At 41.4% G+C, this 12,396-nt stretch overlaps 1 protein-coding gene across 2 annotated transcripts in view; it reads left to right on the top strand.

Moving 5' to 3' along the window:
- LOC136449028 (phosphatidylinositol 3,4,5-trisphosphate 3-phosphatase and dual-specificity protein phosphatase PTEN-like) overlaps positions 1 to 12,396 on the top strand; it is a 40,737-nt gene that overhangs the window by 21,214 nt on the left and 7,127 nt on the right. For both annotated transcript variants that reach the window (XM_066448801.1, XM_066448802.1), the window contains exons 3-12: positions 4,221 to 4,265; positions 5,492 to 5,535; positions 6,625 to 6,755; positions 7,571 to 7,678; positions 7,796 to 7,940; positions 8,744 to 8,802; positions 9,230 to 9,343; positions 9,888 to 9,998; positions 11,280 to 11,435; positions 12,131 to 12,213. In XM_066448801.1, coding sequence (XP_066304898.1) covers positions 4,221 to 4,265; positions 5,492 to 5,535; positions 6,625 to 6,755; positions 7,571 to 7,678; positions 7,796 to 7,940; positions 8,744 to 8,802; positions 9,230 to 9,343; positions 9,888 to 9,998; positions 11,280 to 11,435; positions 12,131 to 12,213 — 996 coding nt within the window. The remainder of the gene's footprint in view (positions 1 to 4,220; positions 4,266 to 5,491; positions 5,536 to 6,624; positions 6,756 to 7,570; positions 7,679 to 7,795; positions 7,941 to 8,743; positions 8,803 to 9,229; positions 9,344 to 9,887; positions 9,999 to 11,279; positions 11,436 to 12,130; positions 12,214 to 12,396) is intronic.

Genomic DNA, 12,396 nt, shown 5'->3' with positions numbered 1-12,396 from the left:
TTTCCCTCCCTGGAATTTTTTTTGTTGGGACGGACAAAAATTTCACCTTGTCTGTTAAAATAATCCTAACTTTATGACAATGACATTGATAAAAATGTATTTTCGTAAGCCTAAAATGACAAATTTAACAACAAAACTTAACAACACGGGCTCCCAAACAATGAGTGCAAAAGAAATAAATGCAAAGCTGGAGACAGCCTTGTGTTATACCCACTGTTTGCTTCCCTCCAGGTCTACTATCAGTGGTCATCTTCAGTTGCTACATGAACACTATGTGTTCTTCTCCCTATGGGCTTGTATATGATGATTTAATGTTGCTTTGATGGCAATGATTGTCCCAGATTCATGAGTCCGCCTTGGAGTCCTAATCACCTTCCGTCCTCACCAATCAACTGCAAAGAACTGTAACAAGTAAGATGCTTTCTTTGCAAACAGATGTTTCAATATTTCGGGTACAGGTAGAATTCGTCTGGTACGGGTGATTTTGACCGTACCCTGTTATTTACCAATACAGGTCTATGCAAAAAAGCACAAAAAGAATTCCTTGTGAAAGGTTCTGGGAATAAGCTGGGAACATTTGTGGACCACTTTATTGGTTTATATTTATTTTTGAACCACTTTAGTTTCAACAACAACAAAAAATCTCTGCACAAATTCGATTATTATGTCAAACTCCACTTTTTTGTACTTTTTTCTAAACTTTTCTTACCACCCCTCCCAAACTTGTCAAAGTGAACCAGACCTAAGTAGTTGCTCCGATATTCTCTTCTGTCTATCAGTCTTAATCCATCACTGCCTGTTCTACAGATTATTACGGCAGCTTTGTCATAGCCCCCCTCCCCCTACAAGTGTCAAGCAAATAGGCAAACCTGATCTATCGTTTTTCTCCCAGCCTTTTGAGAAGATATGTAAGTACAAAAAGCTTTCAGTTTTCAAAGCGTGACCGAGATTTCAACCCGTTCTTTGTATGCCCTCTGTCAGGCCTTCGTTGTAATGGACATGAATTGAATCTAAATGCAGTTGTGTAAAGGTCTCTTTCTCTCTTTAACATTTTATATGTACCTTTTACTGTAGTCTCAATCCATCTCTGTCCTGTTTAGAGCACTGCTAACTGGTATTGTAATTTGTAGGCAGGTTTGGAGACAAGGTGGCTAAGCGTGGGTACCGTAATGCATTTGTCCAAGAAAGTCCTGGTGGTCTAGTGGTCATTTGGGAAACTCTCACCTCACCTCACCTCACCTCACCTATCCCATGACCTCACCTTGGGTCGCCTAGCCCTGTCCTCAGCTGCTCTCATAGCTTCCACTAGGCCACACCAATTTAATTTCTTGGTTAACGGATTTTTATTTTAAAAAACAACAACAAATTTTAGGGGAAAAAATCATGAAAACACAAGACTGGCCCAGCCTTCTGTTTTCATGATTTTTTTTTTCTAAATTTTTTTAATAAAAATCCGTTAACCAAGAAATTGAATCGGTGTGGCCCTAGGCTCATTCCGGTCCAGTCCTTTATGTTCTCTTCCCACCTTTTTCTCTGTCTTCCCCTCTTTCGACCTCCTGGCACTGTTCAGGAAACTCACTCACTCACTCAGTCCTCTTCTGGGCCTAGTGGCTCTTGAGGCTCTAGGAAATCCCTCCATCTTGACCGGTCAGCCGCAATGCTGGGGCTTCATTCAGGGAGAAGCCTCTTCTCTTTACCTCTCTCTCCATACTGCGTCTCCACGTCTCCCTTGGTCTTCCTCTCGATCGTTTACCCTGCGGTGACCATCTCAGCGCGACTCTTGTTGGGCTATTTTGTGGCCTTCGGCAAACATGTCCTAACCATCTCCATCTGCGAACTTCAATTTCCTTGTCCACTGGGATGAGACCTGTTATTTCGTGTAGGCTTTTGTTTGATATGGTGTTTGGCCAGAAGATTCTCAGAATCCTGCGCAGGCACTTATTTTGGAAGACATTCAGTTTTGTTCAGGAAACTACAGCAGTGAAAAGGTGATATGGAAATACAGAAATGTCTGATTTTCCTTGACTAGGGGGCCACCCATCTTGCTGTAGTGTTTATGTGATAAGATTTTTTTCTATAATTCACATTTTCCTAGAACTGTCGTTGAGTGGAACTCGTTGCTATCAAGTGCAGTAGGAGCATCCTCAATCGATAGCTTCAAACTACTCTTGTATTCAGATGTGCAAAAGTCAGGTGTAACAGGACTGTGATATTAGCTTGAGTGTCATCCTGTTTCAGTTCCAGACTCTACTCTAAGGGGGTGAAGGTAGAGTTTCACTGAACTTAAACTTCACGGTGGCGGCAAGTGATTTACAGAACGGATGTGTAAAGGAATCATAAATGATAACAACAGATTTTTTCACAGTGATGATAAGTTCACGGTACAGAGGTGACCGTGAAAACAGTGAACATAAAGTTACAGTGAAAGAAACAAGAATTAAAGTATACCAGCTACACAGATACAGATACAGAATGTCCAAGAGCTGAGGAAATAAATTGGCATGTTCTAGGGTTGCTCCTATATCTATTATTTGGCCTACTTTGACCATCAATCATCAGAAATTGACAGGTTGTCCCTTTTTAAGGACAGTGTTAAAGATAGCTCCAGGAACAAGAGTATCCAAGCCTTCACCATTGTGCTCCTGAAGTAAAGATGGATTTTCCGTGCCTGGCAGAACCATTAATCATCAGTCAGTCATTTGTCTTTTTTTTCTGGATAGTCGAGCATATCACCCAGACAATACAACAGGGAATTTAATCTAGTATTATGCTAAATGTGCAAGAAATTGCTTTTCTATGGTGTTTCACATTTATTCATTAACATAGCTTTGTAGTTATGAACCAGGAGAAATCGGACTCTACCATAAACCAGCATGAAATTAGGCAAGAGTTACCATGCAAGTTGGTATGTGGATGTGTAACTGAAAAAGTCTTATATACTGTCCATTTCGTAATACAGACTGTATTGAACTTTCCATTTGGTGTAGGTGCACACTTGAAGTTGAACATTACTAGAAGATAAATGTAACCAAGTATGCAGTTGTGTAGTAAATGTTAACATCTTCTATATACATCTAAAACTTGCTCTTGGTGATATGATCATAGTTCAAAGGTCATTAGTTAAAGTCTTTCCTGCATTACCAGATGGTGCAAAGGACTGTGCCCGTCTCCGTTTCAATAGCCCTTGGGCCACACAACTTAGTGCAATCACTACAGCAGGGGGCTAGTCCACTGCCAGTTTTGTGTGTTTAACTACCATACTCTTTCCCAAATGCTGAGTGCTAAGCAGAGAAAGTAGTATGTACCCTTTTTACAGTTTTTGGTATGACTCGGCCTGGGATTGAACTCACGAAACTGTTGTGTGGTTAACTCCCATACTCTTTCCCAAATGTGTCATTTTTGTGTGACTCGGACTGGGATCAAACCCATGATTTGCTGAGTGCAAGGCAAACACTCTACTCACTTAGCCGTTGCATTGGCAAAAGTCATGACTAGACAAACTTTGTTGGTTACAAGTACTTATTTTTATTCTAACTTGTCCTTGGAACCCATACATGTGCCGATCTGGATATAAAATCATGAATACATATAGTCAACATGAATTGGTTTCAAAGTTTTGTTTTGTTCTGTGTGTCTTATTATGATTTATTGTTAACACATGAATGCTTTGCTACTATCACTGTACATTTAGGCCACACCAATTTAATTTCTTGATTTTTTGAAAAACTGCTAAATTCCAAAATCAACATGAAAGCAGAATCTCAGAGGAAAGTCTTTACTTTGGTCCACACAGTTTCAGGGTGTGAACAGGGTCAGGTGCAAGTTTTCACCCCAGCCTTCTGTTTTTATGATTTTTTTGTTGCTAAAATTTAAAACAAAAAATCTGTTAACCAAGAAATTAAATTGGTTTGGCCTTACCTCATTTTGTATCTTTTATTGTGTTAACCTGTTAAACTCTCTTAAAAATCAGTCCTATATGGCTGAAGGGAATACCCAAGTGTTCCCAAGATTGATAAATGAATAGATAGATTAAAACAGGCCTTGCTAATAGAGGCACCCAGAACCCCTTACTCCCTCCCCCCCCCCTTGTAACCCAGTACTTTTCCATGCCTGTCTTGCTGTAATGATAACAAATGACCCTCCCTTTGGGCGGGAGCCCCCCCACGGGGCGAAGTGACCACGCATCCATCTTAATCCGTCATCTCTATTGTCTTCCTCAGATTTCTGGAGTCCAAACACAAGGGGCACTACAAAGTCTACAATTTGTAAGTAGTTTTCGGCACAATTATGTTCGCAAACTTTAACTTCCTCGTCCATTTATTTTTCTGTCTGGAGAGAGAGATTTGCGGGTGGCTGTAGTCGAACAGCTAGGAAGGTCATAAATCATTCCTGTGATTATACGTCGTTCAACATTGTGAAATGAATGCTCTGTATTGTATTTAACTATTTGTTAGTTAAGTCCCATGTATTTGTAGATAAGTCAACACAGTTAAATGTCCCATCATGTAATTTTAGGTTCATAGTAGTTTTCCTGGCCCTGTCACCGAAGCTAGCTCTCTGCAGTAGCCTACTAGCAGCTAGGGCTAGTTGTGCCAGCCAAGGTTATATATTGTAACCACTAAAAGATCAATAGATCAATAAAAAGACATAGGAAAAGTGTGAGGACAAGACATTAAGTCATTTTCATAGTTTTGAAACCTTTGCAGCGTAAAGATGTTCGGGTTCTTTTGGTTTATGAGAAATGGTTATCCTAACTTGCCCAGAGGCAGTTTCCACTGATTTTACGGTTTAGTGAGTCCGAACAATGCAAGTCAAGGTAAGGTGTCATCAGACCCCAGATGTTCCCAGACTTTTCCTGGAAAAGTTTCATGTCGAGGTTGAAGTTTTGTCTGTAACAATGGGAGATGACAATATGTTGCCCAGTGATGCAAATCGACGCAAGGTGTCACAAAACCCAGATGTTCCCACAGCCTTGAAGGCTTCCTGGAAAAGTTTTTATATTGAGGTTGATGTTTTGTCTGTAACAATGGGAAATGACAAAACAGCCTTGAGGAATGGATGACAGGTCACATGCCATGAAGTTACTTTATCACAACATTTATCGCAGGCTCATCTCCAAACAGACGGTCGGAAAATTTTCCTGACCGGTCTTTTTTCTGACCGTCTTCTCAGGTAGCGATAGCCCTTTTTTTCCTGACCAACTCTTCCCTAGCCTGAGTGTCGTACTGTTTAGTTCCAGTTTAATACCTTCAAAAGGTAGAGCCTGGAACTTAACAGGATGACACTCAGGCTAGGGAAGAGTTGGTCAGGAAATAAAGTTGGTCAGAAAAACTTACCATCTTCCACCAAACATCTGCTTGTAGATTAGACGTAGAGACAGTTGCCTTAAGTTACTTTCTACACAGGGCCACCATAGAGGAAACTTAGTAAACCCTGCATGACTAGTAAGTTATTTTTTATGTGATCAATGTTTGTTTTCCTGCCCCTACAGGTGCTCTGAGAGAAGTTACGACCCCAGCAAGTTTAACCAAAGGGGTGAGTGGCATTCAACCACTTCTAATTTCTTTGCAATTTCAGTATACAGGGATAGTTTCAACTTTCAGTTTCGATAGCTTCAAACAGCAGTTAGATGGTTGATGTAGGTGTGACGTTCTTCGGTGTGATATAACATCCCTGTGAAGCTGGTGTGTGAACATGTAACCTCCTTGCATTAGGTAATGTACAAAACAAATTGGCCACATGTACTTCCACAGTTGAAACGCCAAAAATAGTTTCTCGAGCAACTGGATAAAATTTTGAAACAGTGACTGTTTCAAACAGCATCCACTGTCTTTCGTCAGTGACAAACGATAAGGATTGGAAAACCAGGTTTTATACCCAAACTCTGAATAGATATGTTACTGAGGTTAGGACAATCTAGGATGTCTTGACGTAGTCTTCAAAAGAAGGTTAATTCAAGAGAAGGTTTATGCTAATAGTTCAATTAGCTACTGTTGAAGTTAACATCTTTTAAGACCACAACCCTTCCAAACTAGAAGTGACACAGAATAAAAACACTCTTATTACACAACCAAGGAATTTATTCAACCGACATTTCGGTGACCATCTGTCACCTTCCTCAAGGCACTGGTTCACTTTGCACTGCAGCACAGGTGTCGCTGGTTATAGATACATTCCAAAATGCAAAGTATTTACATATATACACTTTGCGTTGGGCAACGTATCTATAACCAGCAACACCTGTGCTTAGTCAGGCTAGATGCAACAGGTAATAAACCAAAATTTGGCCTCCCGAAAATAATTTCATCAGGTTGGTAGAATATAGGAGATTCTTTGTACTCAACCAGGTATTGATCTCACCTGCTAACGTTTTGGGTGTCTGTCGGACACCTTCTTCAGAGCTTCTGACTGGAGCACTGCTTCTCACTGCTATAAGTAGCCGATGTAGGTGGCGCTTTTGCGGTGAGAACACTGTCCCAAACGTGGCTAATTTTGTATCCCCCCTCGTCTCGGTTCATCACCGGTGTTGTCTTTCTTATCCAGACCGCCAGCAGGTGAGATCAATACCTGGTTGTGTACAAAGAATCTCCTATATCCAAAATTTGGCCTGTTGTTTCTCCACAGTTGCAGTCTATGCCTTTGAAGACCACAACCCTCCCAAACTGGAGCTTATCAAGCCTTTCTGTAACGACCTGGACGAATGGTTAGCTGAGGATGAGGACAACGTTGCGGCAGTTCACTGTAAGGCAGGAAAGGTAGGGAGAGGCTTGTTTCTTTATTTTGTCTGTCTGTATAAAAAAGAAAGTACAGTACAAGAGCAGGAGTTCTTGTCTCACCTGTAGGGTAGAACAGGTGTCATGATCTCTGCTAACCTCACCCGTTCTTGTCTCACCTGTAGGGTAGAACAGGTGTCATGATCTCTGCTAACCTCACCCGTTCTTGTCTCACCTGTAGGGTAGAACAGGTGTCATGATCTCTGCTAACCTCGCCCGTTCTTGTCTCACCTGTAGGGTAGAACAGGTGTCATGATCTCTGCTAACCTCACCCGTTCTTGTCTCACCTGTAGGGTAGAACAGGTGTCATGATCTCTGCTAACCTCACCCGTTCTTGACTCACCTGTAGGGTAGAACAGGTGTCATGATCTCTGCTAACCTCGCCCGTTCTTGTCTCACCTGTAGGGTAGAACAGGTGTCATGATCTCTGCTAACCTCACCCGTTCTTGTCTCACCTGTAAGGTAGAACAGGTGTCATGATCTCTGCTAACCTCGCCCGTTCTTGTCTCACCTGTAGGGTAGAACAGGTGTCATGATCTCTGCTAACCTCGCCCGTTCTTGTCTCACCTGTAGGGTAGAACAGGTGTCATGATCTCTGCTAACCTCACCCGTTCTTGTCTCACCTGTAGGGTAGAACAGGTGTCATGATCTCTGCTAACCTCACCCGTTCTTGTCTCACCTGTAGGGTAGAACAGGTGTCATGATCTCTGCTAACCTCACCCGTTCTTGTCTCACCTGTAGGGTAGAACAGGTGTCATGATCTCTGCTAACCTCACCCGTTCTTGTCTCACCTGTAGGGTAGAACAGGTGTCATGATCTGTGCGTACCTGCTCCATAGAGGAAAGTTTCCCACACCAGACGAGGCTCTCAGATTTTACGGTCAGGCTAGGACGAAAAACGAAAAGGTAAGTAGACTCTTTTTTTTTCCCCTTATGGTATGGGAGGATTTTAAACTTTAACTAACTACGCTACAAGTCCAACCTGCTGAACTTTAAAAGAAACTTGGTTATTTTCTGTTTCAGGGCGTGACGATACCCAGCCAGAGAAGATATGTCGAGTACTACTGGGACCTGACCAGACAAGGGCTGGAGTACAAGCCTACCACGTTACTACTGCAGTCCATCTTCATAGAGACAGTCCCCATGTTCAGCACCGGCGGATCATGTAGTGAGTTCTGTTTGTTTATTACTCCGGGGAGGAGGTGTGACCTCCTTCTGGGAGTATTGGGAATGTATTTGTTTGCGCGTTCGCAGCTATAACTCACGATCACGTCGTCGCATTGGTGTGTAACTTGGCATATCGTTTGCCTGGTTCGGCGTGGTGATGCACAATAGCTTTGTTACACTATAACTACTTTAAACGTCAATCCAATATCGTAATTGCACCCCTATAATTAATGCTATGTCCCACTGCCCTGCCATAGGGACCATGTTATAATCCGTTATGCATGACTGGAATACTTCAGGCAGATACGGGGTATAAATCTTCCTTACTTGCTGTGATCGTATAGTCACTGTTACATTGAAAAATAGACAACGTGCATCACCACACGCAACCTAGCAAACCATATACCAAGTTACATACCAGTGCGGCAACGGGAATTGTGAGTTTTAGCTGCGAACATGTGTAGAGTGACCTCCAGTCTGTGTATTAAGTATGCCTTGTCCACTCGAAACTCGTTTATTATTTACCAACAAACAACATCACTGCTGGAGTGAGTTTTGCGGCTTTCTTTTGTTTTATGTATTTATGTTTTCACCATGACAACGTATGGATTGTACCTGTAGAATTGTAGCCTGGATCGCAGTTTTGTTAGCTTTAGCTCGCTTCCAACGTGTAGCAACCATTGGAAGCAGACAAGACTAATAAGACTTCATTCCAGGCTAGCAACATTGACAATTTGTAGAAATTATTAGAATTGTGAATTATAGTTGATTTGACTCTGAATATGTTTTCTTTTTCCCTTCCAGGTCCTCAGTTTGTTGTTACACAATACAATGTCAAATTGTACACATCGCCTGTGTATGAGGTAAGTACATTTCAAATCTTATAGAGCTCATTAAGTCTTGGTCTAGTGGGTAGGAATGTAGCTTCAAGAATTGCCATCTGAACCCCATACTAGTTGTTAGAGTTCCAAGTATGTGTACTACTGGTTTGGTCTGTTTCCATTTACAAGGGACTTTGAAAAAAATGGGCAAATTCTTGCAATTTAGTCTGCTGTATGTATGATAAATAAAGTACAGGAATCCCTTAGCCCTGCTCTACTCAAAATTATACTAGAGAGAATATAGAAATACAAAATAAAATGGACAGGCATACAGTCATTCTTACTGGTAGAACAGCTAATTTGAATGGATTGTATTGATGTCAATCTAACATGTTGAACAAGTAACCTGCAACACCTTTTTTTGCTGCATGTATATTTTGTTGATTCTCTCTCTGTGTTTTGTCCTCAGGGTGCAAAGAGAGAAAACAGAGGGTTTATCCTGGGCGTGTTACCTCAGCCGTTACCTGTGTGCGGGGACATCAGAATAGAACTGTTCCACAAACCCAACAAGATGATGAAGAGGGTAGGTCATAGTTACCATGGAAACACCATAGTTACCATAGTTACATCAGAATAGAACTGTTCCACAAACCCAACAAGATGATGAAGAGGGTAGGTCATAGTTACCGTGGAAACACCATAGTTACCATAGTTACATCAGAATAGAACTGTTCCACAAACCCAACAAGATGATGAAGAGGGTAGGTCATAGTTACCATGGAAACACCATAGTTACCATAGTTACATCAGAATAGAACTGTTCCACAAACCCAACAAGATGATGAAGAGGGTAGGTCATAGTTACCATGGAAACACCATAGTTACCATAGTTACATCAGAATAGAACTTTTCCACAAACCTAACGAGATGATGAAGAGGGTAGGTCATAGTTACCGTGGAAACACCATAGTTACCATAGTTACATCAGAATAGAACTGTTCCACAAACCTAACAACAGGATAACACTGCTTGATGAATATTCTTGTAACTGTCATTACACGTGACTGATGAATCTCTTCAATGATAGAGAGAAAGTCTTGAGTTTTTGGTGTTGCTTGTCTCCTCAGGACAAGATGTGTCACTTTTGGTTCAACACGTTCTTCGTCAGAGAAGGGGACGTCACAGAGCTCAGGAACGGACAGATTCCGCATTTACAGGCCTGCAACACCATGGAAAAGGTTGGTTTATTTGTCGTCTGTTTGTTTATTGGTTCGCACAAGTAAGATAAGAAACAGACGCAAATAAATATACAAAATATAACAATAGTGCAGGAGGAGGGGGGAAACCCGGGAGGCTTTTCTAAGCCCTCATCCTATAAACTAACTAATGATAGTAATGAATTACAATTATTTAAAAAACATAGATATAACCAATTTCTAATACACTTCAATCGAAGCAAATAATGGAACACAATGATACATGAATACGTCAATAAGTATACAACAAAATTAATCAATAATAACATGACTGTCATCTGCTTCTGTTTCATTTCCTTAGATTATACAGAAATTAATTTGTTTCCATGGAAATTTATCATAAAGGAAACATGTAATAGCGAAACGCTTTATGTTCATACTTACAATGGAATCTAGTCTGCTTCTGTTTTGTTTCCTCAGTTTATGTAGAAACTATAAGACACATGCTTCATGCTCGATAAGACGTCACATATCATAAGTATTCTCTGAAACTGAAAAGGCTTATGTCATACTTAGGTATGCAGACTGTAGGTCTAATTTCTTCCTCGTTAGTATCAGTCGTTAAGGCCGCGACTTGTAACATCAGGGCATAAAACACGGCAATCAGCTTCAAATGATTCCGCTAGACTTTTTCTGCCAATAGCATAACGGCCGGGTTTGATTACAAAGCCACATGAGAAGCCTGAATCAGAGGAGGGTTATGTTTTATTAGTTACAGTGTAAGATGTAGGGATAGGATTGTTTGGCATTCCCACATAGCCGCACAATGCTGGGATCATGCTGTTCTTGTTAAGCTGGCGTCACAATTCATGCAAGCGTCGGCCGAATTTGTGGATCGCCCAAGGCTCGCCGAATTTCAAAATCGCCCGAGCGTCGACCATATTTTTCAATGAAAATCTTGGGTACATCCGTCGAACACTAAAAACTAAAAATCCCCCATGAGTTGGTACCATCTCTTGGACTTGGACGAAGTCAGAATCGACTAACCTGGTAAAAGGCCAATATTTGGATCAACTTTGATTTTAAAAAAATCGCCCGAAGCCCGTGTAATCGACAGAACGTTGGTCGTACTTCGGCCGAAAATGCACATTTGAAGCTCGCCAACACGTCGGTCGAGCTGAATTTCTTATTTGTGACGGGGGCTTTAAGAGTTTGAATCTAAATTGTAGCGTCAACTTTCCTGATTTCATTGAGTACCCAGAGACCGCCGCATTAAAAAAAATGGTGAATTTCAAGTGACGTTTGTTTGTTTATTTTACTCAGGAGACAGTGGATAGTAACGGCGGGTGTTGTGGTGCAAACTCTATAAAAGACAGACTAGCGCCCGGCTGTCGAACGTTGGTCCTGACTCTGAGGAAAGACCAGATCGACAAGGCCAACAAGGACAAGAGCAACAAACTCTTCTCACCCAACTTTAAGGTCAGTGGACGTTTCTTTAAAGATTTAACACTTTAACAGGTTACACTTGTCTTTAATCTCTTTCTCAGTCACTGATGAAAGATGAGAATGTATCTAGTTGTTTGTTTAATTTGTATGGTTTAAAGATGTAAAACACAGGTCTGTTTCACCCAGAAAAGGAAGTGGCTGCTTGTCTGCAAATATCTGCATTATTCCATGTTTTTATTTTGCATTTCTACGTATTGACAGAGGAGGGCGGGACTATGGGATCAGTCAACATGGCTTTAGATTACTGCATCTTTTCTTTGCATTACACTTGTTATGATATTGATAGTTGGATGTTATATTTTAAAACTTACTGTGATTAGAAAGAAAAACTAACTGTTGTAAATTGTTTTTGTTTCTTTGCCTCTTTGGCCTCGTTTTCATTCTATCATGTCCGCCGCGTAGTCTCTATCAGACTAACCGCGTCGGAAATAGAGAGAACATTTGCCGGGGGACTTTGGCCATGGAGGATAACATTCCTAGGGTTGCCTATTAGACCCTCTCTCCGTAGCTGACTCCTTTCATACAATTGACTCTATTTGGTCAATTTCTACTATTTTCCCAGCGACCTGCAGAGACTGGTAGAGGCTATCCGCCACGCTAGTAAGGTGTATTGACATCAGCCATGTTCTTAGATCTATTCTCAACCCATCTCCCCTCCCCCCCCCCAGGTCACGTGTGTGTTCACCCCTGTAGAGGAGCCGAAGGCCAAGGAGAGCAGTAGAAATTCCACACAGCCTAAGTCAGACCAGAGGTGAGTATTGCTTGTATTGCATACCCGGTAAACCGCATGAAGGCGTAACACACCAGGTTTGTACTGAAGAGTACAAGCTGCATATCCGGAGAGATTTATATGATCCACACACACCGGGAAGGACCCCTACTCTTTTCGATAAGTGTGTTGGGTTCTTTAACATGCTTGAGGTGTGGCTCTCCT

The sequence above is a fragment of the Branchiostoma lanceolatum genome, chromosome 14 (genome assembly GCF_035083965.1).
Source record: "Branchiostoma lanceolatum isolate klBraLanc5 chromosome 14, klBraLanc5.hap2, whole genome shotgun sequence".
NCBI lineage: Eukaryota > Metazoa > Chordata > Leptocardii > Amphioxiformes > Branchiostomatidae > Branchiostoma > Branchiostoma lanceolatum.
This window is presented reverse-complemented; position numbering and strand designations above follow the sequence as displayed.